The sequence below is a fragment of the Pholis gunnellus genome (genome assembly GCF_910591455.1).
Source record: "Pholis gunnellus genome assembly, chromosome: 3".
Lineage (NCBI taxonomy): Eukaryota > Metazoa > Chordata > Actinopteri > Perciformes > Pholidae > Pholis > Pholis gunnellus.
This window is the reverse complement of record NC_136529.1, coordinates 3,199,282-3,222,142: the sequence shown is the minus strand read 5'-3', so window position 1 is coordinate 3,222,142 and position 22,861 is coordinate 3,199,282. Positions and strand designations below refer to the sequence as shown.

General features: G+C 40.4%; 1 protein-coding gene across 2 annotated transcripts; it reads right to left on the bottom strand.

Moving 5' to 3' along the window:
* Positions 1-11,415: 11,415 nt before the first annotated feature.
* On the bottom strand, positions 11,416-15,412 carry LOC306716113 (acidic mammalian chitinase-like). Of its 2 annotated transcripts, none has more exons than XM_079186687.1 (12): positions 15,351-15,412; positions 15,176-15,230; positions 14,899-14,925; positions 14,595-14,799; positions 14,305-14,361; positions 13,974-14,139; positions 13,418-13,542; positions 13,193-13,316; positions 12,923-13,105; positions 12,689-12,805; positions 12,468-12,600; positions 11,416-11,947 (listed from the first exon to the last, which is right to left on the bottom strand). In XM_079186687.1, the coding sequence occupies exons 2-12, from the start codon at positions 15,198-15,200 to the stop codon at positions 11,679-11,681; spliced, it is 1,431 nt and encodes a 476-aa protein (XP_079042813.1). In that variant the 5' UTR covers positions 15,201-15,230; positions 15,351-15,412; the 3' UTR covers positions 11,416-11,678. The 2 variants fall into 2 exon arrangements, with proteins under 2 accessions (XP_079042813.1, XP_079042814.1); XM_079186688.1 differs by having other exon boundaries at positions 15,338-15,377.
* Between the last annotated feature and the right edge of the window lie 7,449 nt (positions 15,413-22,861).

Here is a 22,861-nt window from a genome sequence, read left to right as displayed (position 1 = left end):
TCTAACCAGGAAGTGCGGCTTCAGGAATTGTGGGAAATGAAGTACACGTCTCGTTAGACCTTTCTGTGAAAAGGCGGTACGTTCACATATAACTTAATTTCCCAAGAAGCATTTCGGTGTTTCTGTGCGTGAGAGCGTAAGACATTGGCGTCATCACGTTAAAGGAAAAATCCACCCTAAAATTAAATAGTCTTTTTTTATCATCCTCGTTTACATCAGCTAGTAGCTGCTCTGCGTTGGATCTCTTACCGATGGAGCTGGTAAAGTTGGTCCGGGGAGAGTAATATGATGTCAGACAAATGATTACCACCAAAAATAACTAAGTTAAGAGATTTACCTGTTTTTACCTTCCTGACTTTCACACACCGTGGTTTAAAAATCCCATAAGTGATGTCCATAACTCCTGAAGAAGCTGTATAACTGTGACAAATCTCAATCGCAGGTTTACACTTTAATACACTGTATTTAGTTATCATATATAGCTTGTGTTTTTCTGGGTTTTTTTTGCTTTATTGCCCCATGACAATTGATGACTGCTACTATATACATGGCCATGGGTCTGAACTCTATATGAAAATACTTATTTGACTTATCTTAACTGTATGATATTTGCCTCATTGGGCCTGACTGGCAGCTTTAAAAGGTTGATATTCTCATACCTTTTCTTTTCTTTCATGGTTAACCAGGAGCTTTACTTACTGTCCGTACAAAACCAAATCATCTGAACGCCACACACTTAACAAAAGAAATAGAGTGGCTGTTACAAAGCCAACTATAACTGAATCCTTTGATGTTCTGATTGTCACTGTTCCCAGAGTGTGGCACTTTGTGACGTATGTCTTCCTCTGCACACATCTATAGAATATCTTTGGATTTTCCGATCTTCCGTACAGTCCGTCGGCTCTGCGTGTGCAGAAGCTGCTGAAGGGATACACAACAGCAATGTTCTGGAAGCAGCTGCTGTCTGGTATTGCTGTGGTGCGGCTGGCTGTTGTGAAGGGCTCCTTTGTGGGTTGGGGGCTGTCAGAAGGAGAAGAGGAGGTTGTGGGGAGAGGTACCGCATGAGTTGTTTCCTGTGTTGTCAAGTCTAGGAAAAAGATATTGAACAGCATTGTAAGAAATCTCACAATTATGTTCAACACAGAAGAACGTACAACCAACTTTAAACATGAAATTCTGTTTACGCCTCATGAGCTGCACTGCTCAGCCTGTGAGAACTCTTGTACAATCTCTGTCTGTGGTTAAGAAGACTTGTCTTGGTCTTGGTATTTGGACTTTGAAAGCCTGGGGTCATTTTTCACAAGAAGGGAGAGTCTAATGGAAATATAGTATTTGTTGCATACTTACATTATGGTAAATGTAGGATCCAGAGTTTTGGGCGCTCGGCCCATTCTAAGGACGAGTCTGGATCTCTGCTGCTTTGATTTGTAACATTTTTGTCACCTGTCCCTTGTGAGACCCCCAACCTTAAGGAAGTGCAATACTAAACCGCTAAACTGCCCATTTAAGTAAGCAATGATGCTAGACGAGGTGTCTTGGTATAAGAACATAGATTAGAGGCAAAGAAGGCTTTGCTTTGCATCTTTTCCAATTTGCAGATTTTACTTTCTATTATCCAGTTTTTGTTTTGTCCATTCTTTAAAGGTTCTCTGTACGACATTCAGAGCGTTAATATAGCAGCTAACAACTATTTGTAATGTAAAGTCATGGTGGAGTAACGTCTACCTGAGCAGAGAAAGAAGTCCCTCTCTCTGTGTTGTAATCAGTGCTTCTCTATGCTTTGTTAACATAGCCAGACCATCCCGCTTGCCTTTAGTCAGTGCATGGTAGCGTGCCCCACTGGTCAGCTGACGGCCGCCACTCTGCACTACTCTCAGACAGCGTTTACGGGTAATAATAGCGCCCTGACCCAAGTCATCCTTATGGAAGCTCAGTACCCAACCCTCCAGTTATCCCTCAGGTTAACACTGATGGCTCTGTCAGCGCTGTAAGCTGCTAGCCGCCGGCGCAGACGTCGCAGCCTTTACCGTGTTGAGAGCCACATGGAATAGATATGCTGTGAATATCATATTGATCACCTCTCATTTAATGACATTAAATAGAAAACCTTCTAAAAGCAGCATTAAGGACTATTTCACCACGCACTGTACATGTCATGTTACTGAACACTGATATTCATTTATTCATAGCAAAATGCTAAAGAAACTTAATATATATATTTTTTTTACCATATTTATTTTGCAGTATGCTACAGGATCCCCTAAACAGTGTTCCCAGTCTTGGGATCATGAGAGTGGGAGAGAATTTCAAAACATGGACCTTTGAGCCACGGGCTCTCGAAGTGCCTGCATGTCTGGGACTTGAATTGTGCCCTGGAGTAAAGAAAGTGTACAATGGTGCAACCTCACCTTCACTGAGTTTACGTTTTAGATGTGATATCAGTGGATATGTGCCTTGTTCACAGAACTGTCCATTAAAGGCATCCATATCCATAGTCCACCTTTAAGTCAATCAGAGGTAACTCGATAAAGCTCTTGTGAAGAGACCTGTTGAAACATTTGCTCTTTTCCTCCACAAAGTCATGTTGCCGACTGTACCTTGGCATCATAGCTCCTCTGGTTGTCAAAGCCGACCCACATGGTTGCCTTTGACAGCACAGGGAACTTTCTGACCATCGATCCACTGGAACAAGGTGCCTTTCAAGAAGGAGCAGGTCTGGTCAAGAAACATTGTATATGTTAATGTTAATCATGTTTGTCACAGCTATAACAAGTGTAATGGTAGCACTAAGTGGTAGCAGTGGTGGTAGTATGGCCATAGTTGGTGTGGTAGCAGAATGAGCAATGGTATCACTAGAATACCAGAATAGCTGCTGTCCTGCAGCACTAGTAAGTAACAGTTACAATGCACCAGGGACATGATTTGATGGATTGTGTGGGCTCAGTTATACCCTGGTGTCATGATGACACCCGTAGGCCCATAAAGACGTAGACATAATAAACAACTCAAAAACTGATCAAAATGATTTCTTTGAATGATCACACTTTGAATCGTTCGATGCTATAGACTTTATATTTACAAGCCACCAAGAGTTGAATCATGCTTTTATTTCAGGCTCTTCTACACTGTATGCACGACCTATGAAAAGCACATTCATTTATGATCCATGTAATCAGTCAGAAGACTGAGACACTTTCATCCAGGCCGCTGTGCGTGTCCCCTGTGGAACCAGAGATCCACATTGAATTACTTCAGTCACGTAACATCCGTTCTTCAGTAACATCATCTGCGTAATTATAATAACCCAAACGTTGACTTACTTATCATGTAACTTCTGTACTTAAGTAACGCCAGGTGTTTGCACAGGCGCACTGATCGCTAATGACATCTTTCAAAAAGTAATCTTGTGATTTTACGTGATTTCTTTTACGAAAGTACAGCAATTTCAGGGATCAGTGTGCCTGCATAGGACCCTGGAGGGTTTAGGCAACAAAACCACTTGGTTAGGTTTAGTAAAAGATAGTGGTTTGGGTTAAAATAACTACAGTAGTGGCGTCACTAAGTACCGAAGTCACGTGACAAATCAGTCGATGTTGACTTTTGATTTCACATGAGACACTAACAGCGGTCTCCTGGGTGAAAGTGTAATGTTTTTCGACCCACCCGCCCCCCCTGAATCTCCTCCCTACATCGCTCGTTATACCTCACTGGTCTTGGCTCACCATTATGTGGTCAAATTCAAATTATGTAAGACCATCACACTTATGAAAACTAAGTAGCAATTTTAATTTCAAGCATTATTAAATCTAATTTCACTACAGTTTTGTTCTAAATCAGTTTGTATGACTCAGACAGGTCAGTTAGCATTTAAAACTCACTGCAAAGTTCTGAGAACACTCAATACTGTGGCTGTTAGAAAGATTCACGCAAGACCGATTGAAAATCATTAATCAAGTTAACATTTATTCTTTGCAAAGAAGGAGTCAGGGTTGAACACATACAACAACGTGCCAAGACTGCTCAGAGGTCTGGCTCTGAGACACTAGTATATATACTTGTTTACGACTTGGAGCATTCGTCACAGAAGGTGAAACACACACACACACATACATACATATGGCGTCCATGAACAGAGTGTTTGTAACTTCACTAGAACATTTGGTCTTCAACAAAGGTCACTTTCTCGTAATCAAGAGGTTAGGGCCATAACATCGCTCTGCCCCCACCTTCACGCTTCCACACTTCTTTATTATCCTTCTAATTCAGAACATGCTGCTAAGAGGTCCCTCTCAGCAGGCCTCGACACTCCTGAGTGTCAAAGGAAGCTCAACTAATTCAAGCAGGACGCCAGAAAGGTGATCACTTCATGACACAGCATTTGTAAGCACACAAGATCAATAGTCATTTTGAATTTTCTCCAACAATGGCCAACCCGGTTACCAGATGCTGCAATCACACAGCTCAGTGTAGTGGCAGTAGTATCAGCATCAGTAGCAGTGGAAGATATGGGATGTGTCAGTAATCGTCCAGTATTAGAGACAGCAGAGTATCTGGTCTGTGGTCAGTGTTGCCATTGGTTCTAATGTGATTAAGTAGACTTCCCTGCTAAATGTAAATGTACTAATTAATTATTACCTCATAGTAAGACCAGAGACCAATCTGCTGAGTGTAGGGTCCCGAGGTGGCAGGGCCGCTGACTGGGGCTCCCAGGCCGGTCACTGTGGTAGAGAGTGTGAAGGAGCGAGCGTGTGTGGGAAAACCCAGCAACAACTTCTCTGCTGGGGCTCCTCGCCTCATCAAGCACTGCATGACAAAGTCCTGAGAGAAAAGAAAGGGACAAAAATTAACAAAGTATGGGATCCATCAAACCATTTAGCTTCCTTAGGATGTAGTTGTTAAATGCCTAGATAAAAAAAAAAGACAGCATCACACCAAGAGCATCCATTGACTTTTTACTTTTCCTGATGATTTGCTTTATTACGTGTGGCTACAGAGCAACTGTCCTGCAAAATGTACCAGCAGTGCACTTTCAATTCAAAAAGACATGACATATCATCAGCTTTCAAGTTGATACGCTGAACTTGTTAGCAAATAGTTGCTTTTTAGACATCCAGCATTTACAGAGCAACGTGACCATTTATTTGGATCGGTGTTTGTGTTCACCTGATCAATATAAGCCCGACATTCACTCCGTCATTTGATACATCATTATAATAATACAAAAATATATGTTTTTCTGATTTTAAATTGCCATGCCATTCATTACTGAGCTAAAGACGGTTTGCTACATTTCAAGTAGCTTTGAATGAGTGAAAGAGGACAGTTGTAGAAACAAACCCACAGTGAATAATCATGCGACGCGGCAGTTTCAAAGAACAAAAGGTATTCAATTACAGCGCAGATGAAGAAGACATGAATATACTTAAAGGCAGTGGCGGGCCGTCAGGGCCTGCAAAGCCTTCTCTGCTGGCCTAAACAGAATCACAAAGTTATAGCTATTTTATAATTTAATATTTTTTCTGAAATACATTTAATTTTTTCTTATATGTATTATAATTTATAAAAATATTTTTCCCATTATCTTATTTTCTCATTGCACAGCTACTGTGCTCCTCAGTTGCTCTGCTTCCAGTGCAGCTTGTTTTAAGTAGAGCTTTTATCCAATCAGATTTCACCTCTGTGTCTCTAGTAAGAAGAGAGGCCCCAGCCTGCAGACTCACCCAGTGCTGGCATGTGCAGTTTAAATTGAATGGGGACGATATTGTTGATTCAACCAATCAGATCTTTAGTTTGGGATTCATGGCCCCACCAGAGCAGTTTGCAGGCCTAGTTACGTCAGCTCAGAGTCCAGATGCCTCTCTGCCAGCAAGGTGCAGAGTGTGCTGTGATTGGTCAGTGGGCGGGCACGTGACTATGTGCCCGCGAAACATGATTGCTAGCAGAGCTTTGTAGCAGACAGAGTTCAAGTGGAAATATTTGAAAGACATTTTACCTAGCTTTGTTTTTTTAATATGAAATGGCGGAAGGAGGAGAAACGGATTTAGTGGCGGAGTTACTGGGAACGCTTTTCTCAAGAAGGACATTTCTGAACAAACTGGACAGTAAGAAACACCCCACAGCTAGCAGCCCTGACCAGCCAGGAAAATGATTTCTATGCAGCGTCAGAAGCGTTGCACATGTTATGGCTGGGAATGTGTTTCATGTTAACTGAGCGTCGGTACTTTTGGAGAGACTCGAGTGGATCTACAACTCACAACCGCGGCCCGCCCTTCGCCGGTCCACGGCCCGCCCTTCGCCGGTCCACGGCCGAAGACGACCACCGAACGCGGTCGAAGGCGACCACCGAACTGCGGCGGAAAACGGACCACCGACCGGCCACGGAAGACGGACAAGCGACCGGCAGCGGAAGACAACCGACCGGCAGCGGAAGACAACCGAACGTCGGTCGAAGACGACGACCGAACAGCGGCGACCGAACAGCGGCGGACCACGGACAACCGACAGGCGGCGGATCCGGTTGGACTTCTTACTGGAACTGATGTACTGGGATTAAACTCTTTGTCAGCATAGACAGCATTTGGTAAGTGAACTTCGTTTGTTTACCTCTACTGTTCATTTGTCTATCGTGGCGTTTTTATGAATAGTATTTGAATGGCTCGTGCTCCTGTGGTGGAATGCGTGGATCCGCTGCAGGTCTGCTGGATTGATTTGTTGCTTTGTTGTCATATGAATATATGCGACTGCTCTTGTGAGTTTGGTATTGTGTTACATTGATTTGGACTATATTGTCCGTTAATGACGCAGCGTCCCGTCATGCTCGTATTCATGTATCTGCACATTTTATTTCATTTGTCAAATGTTGCAGTGTTATGTGAATATGCGGCTTTTACACGAAACAAATAATAACCCGTAGCTGTGACGTCATAATGAGGTTATTAGAAGTGGAGAACAGCACTGAAGGCCCAGGTATAAAATCCACGGCCCGCCACTGCTTAAAGGGGAACACCACCTAGATTAGGATTTCTTTATTTTCTTGTAGTTTTCTCAGTAGTGAAACAGAAATTGTACCTGTACACTCAGAACAGGCTCTCAGTGCCATTTATAACATCTTTCCCTTTTCACTGTCTATGGAGCAGTTCCACACTTAATTACATGTTTTAGCACTCTAGTTTTTTCATTCGGGAGCAAAATGTGAATGTTTACTAATATTTTTGACCATAAGAATAATATGTATGAATTTTGATTTGGAAATTAAGTATCGATCGATAAATATACTATAAACAAGTCAAAACATTTTACCCATATCAAGTTTACTCAAAGCTTTGACTGGCACACATGAAAAGAATCAAACTGGGTAATTACTATGTTAGCATTGTTTTCAGAGTAGCGTGGGCTGTCACTCTGTATTGACCACCATGGAGGTTGAAGGTCTTAACACTGATGAAGTCCAGGTACCTAACCACACACAGACACACACACACACCGTCACGCCCATAGAACATAGACAGTGGTGGTGCATACACAATGTGATCATGTAACATCAAAAGTATTTGAACTGAAGCTGACATGAATCTTAGTCTTACTTTGACATCTCGGAGAGATCATATCTTGTATCATTAACACCTGTTTGTGCTGCCATGACTACAGAGAGCATCAGTTGTGTGTTAATGACTCCTTTACTCTCAGCTTCATAGGCCTCCGAAATCTCCTAGAAATCAATAGAAATTAATTTACACTTTAGTCAGTGGTCCGAAATGTACCTCAGAACAGTAAATCACACTGCCACTATAAACTACTGCTGCCAGAAATGGAGGAAAAAGCAGTATGGTACGCAATGAAGGAAACATGTCAGTATAAATGATTTGTCAAATGTACTAAAAAAATACAAAACCACTGGTAAGTACTAAACTATAACTGTTAATATTACATGTTCAGTTCAGTGCAATTTAAATGTTAGGTTCAAACAAATAAACAATTTAATTTCTATATTACATATATTTTTGTAGATTACATTTTTTATAAAACTATTGATTATAGCCAATGCTCCTCCAGATCTTCATGGGAAACAGAAAGTCAGAGCTGGGCAGCTACTACCAGTATACCATCACTACTACTATTCCTGTTATTCTGCTACGTATTTGCAAAAAAAATTCTTAAGAAGGCAATAGTCAAAATGCTGTATGGGCAAATAGTAATTTTTCACAGCCAAACAATCAACTTGAGAACACAGCCAATTAACGCTGTTCCTCTGCAGCCATTCTTGCTTTCTGTCAGCAGATGAAGGAGTGTCACAACAGGGAATCAACTCACTGAGATCCACCGGTCTCCTCTCTGACTGACAGTAAAGTCTTCAGCCTGGGGTTTCTGTTCAAGTACATACAAAGAAAATGCTATCTAAAATCCCAATGTACATCACAGGAAAACATATTTTCATTACTAATCATTACCTGCTCTTGAGCTCGGTGAATAAATTATAGCGACTTTTTTCATCCCACTCATACTCAGTGATCTCATTAGCACGGTTGATGATGGCGAAGGCATAAACCAGGTGGGTGCAAAGGAAGGGGTCCATGTTCTCCGGCAGGAATTTTCCCACGCTAGTTCTGTATTGCGACCAGTTAGTGAAATAACAGACCAGTTTGGCTGTGGTTGCTGGACCAAGGAAAAAAACCCATTTAGTTTAGAAACAGTACTAAAGTAAAATAAAAAAGAACCCACTCCTGTTCTTAAAATGTTTTGCGTACCAATCTGAATGAAGAGCTGCAGACCCACTGCAAGAGGCAGAACGCGCATGTTATTACAGTTGAGTGACCTGCCAAAAAAATATTACAGTGCAATTATAGAAATACAGCGAAAACATTTCGAATTTTTCACCAATTATACTCGCTATTCCTGCGTTCATCTCAGCTGTTTGTGCTCTCTTCCCAGCAGGAGTCTCCCATCCTGTGACACCTCACACTGTGGGACAGAGACAGAGAAGTAGAAAATGTGCACAGCGTAACATCACTCTATTCTCACATCTCGTATTACTATGAGTCACATGATATGGTATTCAAGCGCTCAATACCTCTACCGAACACAAAGTACTGTAGACCTACCACTTACATCATGATGGTATGATATCTGATGAATTACTCTTAAAACTTTAGTGTATGAAAACGAGGAAATTATCAGTGTGTTTATTTAGTTTGCTTTGAGTATGAAACTTAACAGCTGTCTCTTCGTCCCTTACAGGTGCTACAGATTGGGAGCATTTCGGTTGCCTCCACACAGCTCTCATGCTCTCAGGTCATGTTTAACCATGTTTTCACCAGTGCAACGACACAGGCAGGCAGGACAAAGGACATGATGAAGTGTCGAGCTTTGGTTGCTGTGTGAGCAGAGAGAAGGATGCACAGGAAGAGTTGCAGTTCCATCATTTTACATTCTAGATTTCAGTGTCCTTTGTTTTAAATATTGAACTCTTGTTTGAATTTTTTATAAAACTTATGCTTTATTAAACTTCTCTGTCTGGAAGAGTTTGAGTGACACCTGAGATACATCTTAAAATGTATGTTTTGTGAAGATGAGCTCTGGGAAATCCCCCTCATGTTCCTCCACATTTTGTATTGTAGAAAGAATTAAGGACCTTGTTGAAGATTTAACAATTAAAGTTCTCTGCAATTATTAAAAAAAGCAGAACTGTTAATTCAATTTGAACTTTGCCAAACGTGTACACACATACATATGTACACACATGAGCCTTCCTTTACATGGTTTGTCTCTCTCTCAAAGTCGCAGGAACCAGTTTAAACAAAGTCCTCTGTAGATGCATGCAATGCATTTTGAAGTTCTGGCACAAATAGTATTTGGCCAGTGATTTAGTGACCCCTGTTACAACAATTAATGTTCATGATATAATCCCACACTTATTAATGGCATCTTATCTGTAAGCTCCGCGATGTTCACTGAACAAAGTCTGTAGGATTGCTTTCATACTGTGAATTAGTGTACAAAGTTTCTCCCTACCTTCCTAACCTCTTTATTCTGGACTGACCACAATAGAAGTGCAAAAAAGTTCAAATGACTGGAGTAAACCCCATTTTCTGATGGCGTGTTATACTCATGTGATGTTATATATCAAGTTATGTCCTCTTTGTTTGAGGTGAATTCTTCAGTTTGGCTGTTTGAATGATCTTTTTGAAGGGTAGCATTTCAGGGGGAAGAAGGAATTCAGAGTTGAGATAGTTCCTGTCATTAATCACCTTTTGAGTGCAGTATCAGTATCAGGCTAATAATGCTGTTTAGATTCTCAACAATCACAGTCTGACTAAATATCTACGAAAACAACCACTTAGTGCTCAAAGGGTAACTGAGCATCAAAGAGCCAGGGTCCTGTTGCACAAAAATCTGAGTTAAGGATTCTTTAAAATAAAATTGCTTGCACAAAACACCCTTAAATCTTACGGTTTCTTTAAATTGCACCAATTAGTAGCAGAAAAGCATGTTGCTATTGCCAGATAAGTAACAACTTTGTTCGGCAAATTTTTTTTGAAATGTTAAAGCATGGTAGAATTAGAAAGCTAGCTATGCCCCGCGGACATCACCATAACAACTAACAACAATTGCCATTTTCTTTTGCACTAATCAAATGACCATGGTGAACAGTTCAATGTCCGTTCTACTCCTGTTCCATTTGTATGTCCGCTACATAGATGGGCAATTGATTTTACACTATAGATTTAACCGGCAGGTTAAATGATTTGGTGACGATTTGTCATTTCATCTAGTTGGATAACTCAACTTTTTGCAGGTGTGCTCTTCTTGCAATTAATGATTGCTCTTCTGCCATTTTTTACTATCTAAAGGCCAATGATGACCGGTATCACAGTGCAAGCCAACAAATGCTTTTCGTGGAAACTGTTGAGTTTTAGAGCTGTAAAATCTTTCTCAATGCAGTAAATGCCTTCACATTTCGTTTTTTGTTTAGCCAAGGAAACCATTTTTCGTCATTCTATGTAACACCATTAAAAGTAAGCCCCTCAGCTCAGGAGAACTGAAGCCTTGAGTTTCATACTTAAGAAGAAAATGTAAGGCTTTTTGTGCAGCCGGCCCCTAGCTGGATCACATCCAAAAACGTTTTCTCAGTGGTAAAAGGCTTGTCATGATATGCACATTATATATTGTTTTTTTTCTATTGAACCTCGGTATTCAAAGCTGACTTAATAATTTGACTTAAGTTTTTGTCATATTTACTTATTCTTGGTTAATTTAATAATGTATGTATTCCTGCACAGCTGTTTGTGTTAATATGACACTAAACAATGCATTTGAGAAGCTTATGTTCACAGTTCATTCTGTCACCAGTGCTGAAAACATGATTCAGCCCTCCATTTATCCTGTGTGATAACATCTAGGTTTGAGAAAAAAAGCATGGAAAATTAGTAGATTTTAATGACTACATAGATTGAAATGACAAGCCAGTAAACAATGTGTACCAAAGTACTTCACTGCTTCTGTTTGCAATTTGCAATGTATATTACATATTTGACAAAAAAACACATTATATCTATACAACACTAATGATAGAGTAATTTAGGTAAATGATCGTATACACAGAGGATACTAGAGAACTTTAACAGTGGATTTAATAGTTGGCTTTTGCATCAGCTGTAATACACATTGTCTCCACTCAGGGCTCAGGGCCAGGCGCAGCACTTGCAGCTGTCATCAAAGACAGATCCATTTCCGCATCGGCCCACGTGGGTGACGCCACCAGCACAATTGTAGAAGCTGCTCCTGTCATCTGGATTGGGGTACAGGCCATCAGGTTTGCCATTGCAGAAGCCAGATCCTGGGGCGTGGGTGGTGGTGGTGGTTGGACGGGAGGTGGTGCTAGCACCAGGTTTGGGGGTGGTGGTGCTAGCACCAGGTTTGGGGGTGGTGGTAGAGGGCAGTGGGGGCAGATCTGAATGGTAAAAGGAGAGGGAGGGGATTGAAGCAAAGAAATAAATTAACATTTGTCTATAACTGGACTATGATTTAAATGACTAATCCAGACAGCAATGTACATCACTTTATTACTCCAATAAATTACAGAGGGTGGCTCATTCTCAAGCTTTACAGTAAAGGGTGGTATTACAAGCAAAATACTTGTTTGAACATTCATGTTTGTCATTTTCTATAAGGAAAATGACTGTAGAATGTCATCTTGTCATCTATGCTTTATAGGCCCTTATTACAGAGACACCTGGTGTCCAACTTCGTAACAAAAATACCTGATGCTGATTTAAATAATAATTTAACTAGAAGAATAGAAGAATACATTCATTGGGGATGTTTAATATGGTAGCCAAAGACAATTGATCCTGTAGGGATAATAATTATTAATCACTAGTCCACTGAAGATGGCAGACATTACTATCGGTCTTGACCAAAGTGTAATAACTTTAAAGGAAAACTTCTGCCTGAAAATGCTTTGGACTTACCAACATTAAGAAGTTTGCGGAGATGAGACAGCAGAGGATGGCTACCCTCGCCGCAGAATCGTCCTGCAAAATCATCCAAATCAAGGGCCCACACAAAGGCACCACCAAACTTCTGCTCCTGCAGGTAACGCACCTATTGGGGCAAAAATAAGAATAAACTGGTGTAAATACTTTGGATTTGCTATGAATATGTTAAATTCTACAGCTGATATGCCACCTACCTTGGTCTCATAGCTCTCCCTGGTGTCAAATCCCACCCACTCATTGTTCTTGGTGGCATAGGGAACCTTCTGGTCCTCAATCCACTGAAGAGTGGTGCCTTTCATGAATCCACAGATCTAGACCATAGACAACATGAGGTTTGTGTAGCTTTACATTTAATTTGTACTTTGTCTTTCAAGCAGGCACTGTAACTGATATACTGTAGACCATAAAAAGCCTTATCTAAACTCTACCTCATAGTAGGACCAGAATCCAGCTTCACGTGTGAATGGTCCGGCTGATGCAGGACCGCTAGCTGGGGCTCCAACGCCAGTGTTGGATGATGTCAGCCTGAAGGTACGACCATAAGCAGCAAATCCCATTCTTAGCTTCTCCACTGGGGTGCCGTTGTCTCTCCAGTACTTCATGGCATAGTCCTACAAAAGTTGGTGGAAGAGCAGAAGTAAAACCAAGGGCTGGGTACCCCTAAGTTCATTCATCTTCAGTTACCAATGTCAACTTACGGTGTTAAAGTAGATGAGATCACCAATGTCGTTGGATCCACGGAACAGTGGACTGTTGTGTCCAGTGAACCGCTCCCAAGTTCCATGAAAGTCGTAGGTCATCACATTGATGAATTCCAGTTCCCTGAAGATAGGGGGGAAAAGGAAATATTTATTTAAAAAAACTTAAAAAAACAAAAGTGTTGTAGAACACTGTAGTTTTTGTCTCTTAAGAGGCACACTCACTTTGCAATCTCAGCAATCTCATATCCAGCATCGATGGTTCCCTTTCCAGCAGACACTGCAGCAGTTACCAGGAGCTGAGGATTTCCGGTGGACTTGGCTTCAGCTGCGTAGGCAACAACAAGCTCCTGCAAATGAAGACCAAGAGGAAGTAAGAAAGAAGTCAACTTAGACAGATAGATAGATAGATAAATATATACTTTATTCATCCCCAGGGGGAAATTTGTCTGTAGCAGTAGCAAACGAAGTTACACAGTAAAATAAAAATATTAAGTATGGAAAATGCACAATATATACAATACAATAAAATAACAGAGCAGAACCTATTAATTTAAAGAACATAAAGTAATAAAAAATGCAGAGTATATACAATAAAATAGAATGGTATTAAATTAATTCATTAGGAAAACTAAACAGTAGTGCAAAAGATCGCCAACAGCAGCAACAACCGTGTAGCGGTGTTGTAGTCATTTGAAGGATGATCTGAGTCTTGTGACTTGGTGAAAACCATAGCAAAGTAGCTGTTATTGCAGCTAGAAACTCAAGCAGGAGTACCCACCCTGCAGAGCAGAGTGAACCGCTGTTTATCCACTGGAGGACTTCCACGAGAACCAGGGTACTCCCAGTCCAGATCCAGACCATCAAATCCATGAGTTCTCAGGAATTTGATGGTGGACTGGATGAATGTTTGACGATTGGCTGGTGTGGACACCATGATGGAGAACCTGAGGAAATTTGTTTCACTCTAAATAAGACTTATACTGACACGCATTAGAGCTTTTGATCATGAGTTTGACATATTTCATGCTTCTATTTCTGTCTAAATCTATTCCTTGTTTGGGATGTTTTTAAAGGAGCACACATTTGATAAACAAAGTAGAAACACTCACTGAGCTGAGCCAAAGTTCCATCCACCAACAGCCAGCAGAGTCTTCAGATGAGGATTTCTGGAAACAGCACAGAGGGTAGGTCATTTCCACCTCACTTTCTCCAAGCGTGTCGTTCAGACTTCAGCAGTGTGTTTACATTTAACAGTAGGGAACATCTCTGGCCTTGAGTCATTGTTTAAGCAAAGTCCCAATTGTAGCAAGCATTACCCTGCTGAGGGCCTCTTGTGCAAGGCACTGAACCTCTGCTAGCTTAGCCTGACCTATGACCTATCTCAACTATTGCCACTTACTTGGCCTTGAGGCCATTGAAAGACTTGTAGAGGACTTCATCATTCCACTCGTAGGTAATCAGCTCGTTCCTAGTGTTGATGATGGAGAAGGCGTAGATCAGGGTGGTGCACAGGAAGGGGTCCACATTTTGTGGCATGTACTTCCCCTCACCAGGTCTGTACTGGGACCAGTTGGTGAAGTAACATACCATCTGGGTGGCAGATCCTGTGTTGGAGTAAAGGAACATTAAAGAAGCATTGAGTCCAGTCATTTCAAGTGAAAATCCAGATCGATTGATGCTGATCAAAAAGTATTACGACTTACCCAGCTGGCATATCACCAGACATAAGCCTAAAGAATATAGAAAAGAAACGGTTAGACAAAGAAAAGCACCAACCTAAAAACATATTAACGGTCGAGTGTGTAGGATCTGGTGGCATGTAGCTGTGACACAACCAAAGAGAACCTTCTCTCGTGTGCCAAGCGTATAGGAATACTACAGCGGCCACATGAAAACGTAAAAATATTAAAACATGAATGAATCTTTGGTTTGTCCATTCTGTTAGGGAAGAGTAATACAGCACCGAATGTAAATAAATACCTGCTAGAAGTGTGAGCCTGGTCATCTTGAATTCACTTCTCACGACACTGAAATACTAGTAGACACAAAGTGAACAAGGGTCAAAGATAGAAACAACAGCAGAAAGCAACCATTCTTAAGATAATCACGGTTAAAAATAAGAACTTAGAGGCATTGTTTTACCTTGTAAACTCACCTTGTGACTGGATGAGAGACCCAAATATCAGCTGCAGAGTTTGGCCTTTTATACAGTCGATTGTGCACAGAAAAAGGAGGTGTATCAGCCTTTGATACATTGGGGTAATAAATGTTGTGATTATTAGAACACGTTTTGATAAGATCCTGTGAAGTCTGAACCGTAGGGTATGTAGATAATAATTGACTGAGTGCAGCACTCTGTTCACAGCATGCATTCAACACATGAACTGGTTGTAATTTTGTAAATAGAAGCCAAAATGCCATGTCATCTGATCATAGTCCTGATATTTTAAATGTGTTTGGATAAACGTCTCATTGTTACTAGAAGTTAAAACGTCACTTTTAAATCAATTAATTAATTACATTCAGTCAACTGATAAAATCAATTAATGGTTTATTCAGCCTGCAAAACCCATACATTAGCTGGTTCCAGTTTCATATTATTGAAATGAAATACCTAAGTTTGATTTTCAGTGTTGCTCTGACAACCAGTAATATGATGAATTTGGGATACATTGTCTTCATAAATGTACTATAGTGGACTAGTGAATAACACGCACAGCCTGCGTAAAGTGTATTATTTGTGTGTATATATTTATAGTCTAGTATAGGCTGCAACTGGTGTTACATTTGTCACATTTTAAATGAAGCTGGACAAGAAAAACTTAAGTGAAATTAAAAAAAGTCTCACTATGTAACACTTAATATGTTTTGACTGAATGCACAATAATACCAATAATAAAAACAAATGCAATATTTAATAAATGAATAGAGGTTGCGACTCTTGTTCCCAGATTAACAGCTTTGATTAATTTATCTCTTTCCTTTGTTGGACACTGGCAATGACCGTTGACCATCAAGATGTTCCACTGCTGGCAGCTTGTTTTTACATTCACTTGGAGATAAGTGTGGAGCTGACGGGGGCATTCTGGGACACAGACTGGTGTGATAGTGGTGTGAAACACATTGGAGGTGTAACCTTCAAACCACAACGATATCAAGTATGGCAGCTGGTGACAAACTAGTAACATCTCTCGTGATTGTAAAATAATGAATTAAAATAGAAAATATGTACCACAATGTTGAAATGTAATGTGTTTTGACAAATTAAATAATAAAACAAAAGAGACATTGTGTTGTTTTTATTTTGTATGTTATTGGGCCAACTACATTATATTACTGATTCATTTACAAATTTGACAAAATGACTTGAACTGGACCCCATTAATAATTTAGTCTATGAGTATATTTAATAAAATAGTTATAGCAAATTGTCAAAGCTCCCTGCTTTGTCTGAGGTTGCGAATTGCAAGCAATGAAAACTTCTCCCTTGTGCCCAGCGTGTCAAAGAACTCCAGTGGCTGACATAAAAACGTGAAAACTTGAACGGCCCTATCTACAGCCAGTGTTTGGTTTGTCCGTTCTAGGCTACTGTAGAAACATGCCGGTATGTAGATATAAATGACTAATTCCAAGCTTACAATGCACCAACGAAGAAGAAAAAGACTGCAGGCCAGTAAACATGTGGACATCGAAATGTCCGCGATGCACACACTGTTTTGGTGAGAAACACTGAATGTAAACAACATTTTAGTTAAACTCCACAAATAATGGGTAAAAAAGCAGCTATTTATGAAGCAGTTATTTTTCTAATTAAGATAGAACATAATATATACATAAAAGCTACAAATTCTCACTTTGAGAAGCTGTGCTAGTCACAACACAAATATTGTGTGAAGAAAGCAAAATGATGGAGTAAAATTCCCACCTTGAGTACAACGCATTCATTTAATAAGTTGGTCCACATGGCTCCTGTGAGCCCAGTTCATTCTTTCATCTGTCTTTAAGTGAGTGCTCAACAGACAGTAAAGGAGGATGCAAAGGGCAACTGATGCTAAATAGATGAATGGTTATCACCACGCCGTGTCATTATTCTTGGATCCAGTATAAACAGGTATATGACAACAGTATCACTGGGATTTTGAAATGAGTCTTGTGAACCAGAGAGCTATCTCTCTCTACACAAACTGACTAGCTCTTGCTATGGTGGTGTGTAAAGTCTACTGCCATGCAGCTGCAACAACACCAGGTGCTGCTGCATAAAACTGACGGTAGGCGTCTTGCCCTCTGAGTGGGTATGCAGTTGTTGTATGCAATTATTGTAAGCACCTTCTATCTTTCCATTCACCTACAGCATGCAGCTTCCAACTTTTCTCTTTTCCAACTTTTGTCATATGCATTGAATGTGTTGTAACTCTGTTATGTTATTCATTCTGTACACATGACATCTATTGCACTTCTGCAACAGAACCCTCTGTTGCTTTCCTTCAGGTTTTTTCCTTTTGTTTCTCCCTGTGAAAGAGTTTTTCCTGTACCGATGTAAGGGTCCCAGGGCAGAGGATGTCTTACAGATTGTAAAGCCCTCTGAGGAAAATTTTTGATTTGTGATTTTGGGCTATACAAAATAAATTTAACTGAATTGAATTGAACAATAAATGTTGCAAGCAAACTACACCAAAGCCTTGATATGGAGGATTTTCAGTAATTGCAATGCCCAGAACGAAAATGGGATTTCTATTTTGGTGTGTCCATAATGTTCTTCTTTCCATAGACAACTATCTTGGCATTCTTCACATTCTTCTCTCATACTGTATATACTGACCTTGCATTGACCTTGCATTCTCCTTCAAAGAGTCATCTTAAACCTGAGTGGATTATTCACTGAAAGCAATTAATGAAGTGGTAAAATACTCTTTTGAAGTAGCCAACTCCACACAGCAAAAACAGGGCTGACCTGAACGTGTTTTTATTGCTCCCTACTTCTAGTTCCAAGTGCCAAAGGGCATGTGTGATACAGTCATGAGTAAAGCCAAATCTGAGGTAACATTCTGGCAGGCATTCAGAGATATACTGTCTCCATCTCATATGGCACAAACACCATGCGGTGCCCGATAGATACTGAGGTGTTTGTGCTGACACACCCCTATCACTTGCCTGCAAAGGTCCTCGGGCAGAAATATAAGCAATGCTGAAAACTGTAATGAAAATGTCCCTCTGTGACTGATATTGTGCTGTTGTACAAATATGTCATGCATTAGCCTTTGAGCTCAATGGCACAATTCTGCACTAGGACTATTTCATGGTGAATGAATATTTCCAGTTTTGGAGCCAAGCTAGTCCATGCCATCTCTTCTATGTGATGGTGGAATTCTGCTGAGATGTTGATTTATTGTTTAAAAGTATCCATTCATAATTAGTGCTTCATTTGAACCTGTCTATATGAGCTTATGGTTTGTGGAAGTGTACAGTGTACAAATGTAAGTCTGAACATAGTTCATTATGTAATAAGTTGTAAGTGCATGGATGCCATTTACAGCTTATGTTTGCACTAATTAGTACTGCAGTGTTGTAAAGGCAGATACAGGTGCCTTATGATTGTTGTTTGTGTGTTTGTGAGCGTCTCTGGGTGTGTACCAAATTATCCTTTTGTTCAATTTTGTCAAAATTGACCAACCCGACAAAATCCTAAAATATTGATAAAATTACTGTTTTAAAAACCCCATGTTCATGATCAGTGTACCTTTAAAATGATTAATATGATGTGATATAAAACAAAACCCATTATCTAGTAACTCCAGTTTGCTAACATTAAAAGCTCACATCACATTATCTGTGACTTTGGCTTGATTAAAGCTTCATAAGGTATGTGCGGCTGTGGGAGCATTCTGCTTTTACCAGAATAAACAACTGGTTGGAGTGAAATGCACCAGTTTGTGCCTCATTCATCACCCAATGCAAGAGAAAGTACACAACTGTGCAGACTTCATCAGGAGGGAAAGTAAACATTCTATGCCAACGCAGGTCAGACCACGTCACCATTTTCCGAATAACACACCCTTGCTGCATGCTGTTTACATTTCCAAACCTGAAGGGAGTGTCTGAATTTGAACTCCATTTGAACCCCTCCAAATGGCATTGAGTGTTTATTTGTATAACGTTCAACATTTATGCGATTGATATAATTCTCCAAAGACAACTTATAGAAATGTGTTGCACTATTTGTCAAACAAATATTTGATCCATCATGTTACTTTTATTCTGATGGACCATATTCTAAACAACACAATTGTGCAGCTTTTTGTAGTCAAAAAGCACAAAAACAGATCTTTCTCAGAGGCCTTCAACTTTTAGAGTCAGTACTCAGATATAAGTCAGTGACAGTCTTACACAAGGTAACACTTAGGGCCACGAACAACACTTGCAGCTGTCATCAAAGATGGTACCATTTGCACATGCGCTCAGAAAGGTTCGGCCTCCCGCACACATGTAGAAGCTGGCATTGTCAGCTGGGTTGGGGTACAAGCCGTCGGCCTTGTCTTTGCAGAAGCCCCGTCCTGGGATAGGAACAGTTGTCTTGGTGGATGGAGCATTGGTGGTACCACTGGGTTTGGGGGTTGTTTTGGAGGTTGGTGCCGCAGTGGTAACAGCAGGTTTGGAGGTTGTGGTAGTGGCTGATGCTGTAGTAGTAACACTAGGTTTCTTGGTTGTTGTTAAGGGAAGTGGAGGCATCTCTGTTAACACAGCCGGTGGCGATCACCGGAATGAGCCACATCTGAGGCGAGGGGCGTGGTCGTTGGCGGAACACGGGGGTGAAAACTGGCTGACACAAAAACAAAACATAAGCACATGGCCCTACATAAGCACATGGCCCTACATAACAAAATAGACAGGGGAAAAACAACAGAGGAGCACACAGACGGGAACCCTAACAGAGACACAAACCACAGACAGATTGGTAATGGCTACAAAGAAATGTAAAACAACAAAAAGAAGCTAAACAACTATAACATTTGTGTGTCTCGTTTATCGCCTCATAATCCCCCAACGCAAAATCCTGTTGTTACCCACTTCTTTTATTATGTTTAAAAGATGGTGTTACTCATTTAGACCAGCCATGTGGGCTTTTCAACTGTTGGTAGTTGGTTTGTGTAGTGTACAGCGCACAGATCAAAGAGGCGTCACAAATTGCAGTAAAAAAGAAAGGTTGAAATATAAAAACTGAATGCGCTCCATACATGCCCAAAGAATGCACCTAAAACCTGAATGATATCAGCATATACCACATAATCGGAATATCCAAACATAATATGCTCTTTACATAACCCATATCATATTTGATTTCAATCAAATCATTGTTATGACATTATCATACATTTTTTATAAAACTATTGATTATAGCCAATGCTCCTCCAGATCTTCATGGGACACAGAAAGTCAGAGCTGGGCAGCTACTACCAGTATACCATCACTACTACTATTCCTGTTATTCTGCTACGTATTTGCAAAAAAAATTCTTAAGAAGGCAATAGTCAAAATGCTGTATGGGCAAATAGTAATTTTTCACAGCCAAACAATCAACTTGAGAACACAGCCAATTAACGCTGTTCCTCTGCAGCCATTCTTGCTTTCTGTCAGCAGATGAAGGAGTGTCACAACAGGGAATCAACTCACTGAGATCCACCGGTCTCCTCTCTGACTGACAGTAAAGTCTTCAGCCTGGGGTTTCTGTTCAAGTACATACAAAGAAAATGCTATCTAAAATCCCAATGTACATCACAGGAAAACATATTTTCATTACTAATCATTACCTGCTCTTGAGCTCGGTGAATAAATTATAGCGACTTTTTTCATCCCACTCATACTCAGTGATCTCATTAGCACGGTTGATGATGGCGAAGGCATGAACCAGGTGGGTGCAAAGGAAGGGGTCCATGTTCTCCGGCAGGACTTTTCCCACGCTAGTTCTGTATTGCGACCAGTTAGTGAAATAACAGACCAGTTTGGCTGTGGTTGCTGGACCAAGGAAAAAAACCCATTTAGTTTAGAAACAGTACTAAAGTAAAATAAAAAAGAACCCACTCCTGTTCTTAAAATGTTTTGCTTACCAATCTGAATGAAGAGCTGCAGACCCACTGCAAGAGGCAGAACGCGCATGTTATTACAGTTGAGTGACCTGCCAAAAAAATATTACAGTGCAATTATAGAAATACAGCGAAAACATTTCGAATTTTTCACCAATTATACTCGCTATTCCTGCGTTCATCTCAGCTGTTTGTGCTCTCTTCCCAGCAGGAGTCTCCCATCCTGTGACACCTCACACTGTGGGACAGAGACAGAGAAGTAGAAAATGTGCACAGCGTAACATCACTCTATTCTCACATCTCGTATTACTATGAGTCACATGATATGGTATTCAAGCGCTCAATACCTCTACCGAACACAAAGTACTGTAGACCTACCACTTACATCATGATGGTATGATATCTGATGAATTACTCTTAAAACTTTAGTGTATGAAAACGAGGAAATTATCAGTGTGTTTATTTAGTTTGCTTTGAGTATGAAACTTAACAGCTGTCTCTTCGTCCCTTACAGGTGCTACAGATTGGGAGCATTTCGGTTGCCTCCACACAGCTCTCATGCTCTCAGGTCATGTTTAACCATGTTTTCACCAGTGCAACGACACAGGCAGGCAGGACAAAGGACATGATGAAGTGTCGAGCTTTGGTTGCTGTGTGAGCAGAGAGAAGGATGCACAGGAAGAGTTGCAGTTCCATCATTTTACATTCTAGATTTCAGTGTCCTTTGTTTTAAATATTGAACTCTTGTTTGAATTTTTTATAAAACTTATGCTTTATTAAACTTCTCTGTCTGGAAGAGTTTGAGTGACACCTGAGATACATCTTAAAATGTATGTTTTGTGAAGATGAGCTCTGGGAAATCCCCCTCATGTTCCTCCACATTTTGTATTGTAGAAAGAATTAAGGACCTTGTTGAAGATTTAACAATTAAAGTTCTCTGCAATTATTAAAAAAAGCAGAACTGTTAATTCAATTTGAACTTTGCCAAACGTGTACACACATACATATGTACACACATGAGCCTTCCTTTACATGGTTTGTCTCTCTCTCAAAGTCACAGGAACCAGTTTAAACAAAGTCCTCTGTAGATGCATGCAATGCATTTTGAAGTTCTGGCACAAATAGTATTTGGCCAGTGATTTAGTGACCCCTGTTACAACAATTAATGTTCATGATATAATCCCACACTTATCAATGGCATCTTATCTGTAAGCTCCGCGATGTTCACTGAACAAAGTCTGTAGGATTGCTTTCATACTGTGAATTAGTGTACAAAGTTTCTCCCTACCTTCCTAACCTCTTTATTCTGGACTGACCACAATAGAAGTGCAAAAAAGTTCAAATGACTGGAGTAAACCCCATTTTCTGATGGCGTGTTATACTCATGTGATGTTATATATCAAGTTATGTCCTCTTTGTTTGAGGTGAATTCTTCAGTTTGGCTGTTTGAATGATCTTTTTGAAGGGTAGCATTTCAGGGGGAAGAAGGAATTCAGAGTTGAGATAGTTCCTGTCATTAATCACCTTTTGAGTGCAGTATCAGTATCAGGCTAATAATGCTGTTTAGATTCTCAACAATCACAGTCTG

Excerpts from the sequence above, each read along its gene's own strand:
- LOC306716113 (XM_079186687.1), bottom strand. The coding sequence starts at position 15,200 with ATGACCAGGCTCACACTTCTAGCAG. Across the intron at positions 14,800-14,898 it reads TCTGGTGATATGCCAGCTGG|GATCTGCCACCCAGATGGTA; the intron begins GTAAGTCGTAAT and ends ACTCCAACACAG. Across the intron at positions 13,106-13,192 it reads ATCTCATCTACTTTAACACC|GACTATGCCATGAAGTACTG; the intron begins GTAAGTTGACAT and ends CAACTTTTGTAG.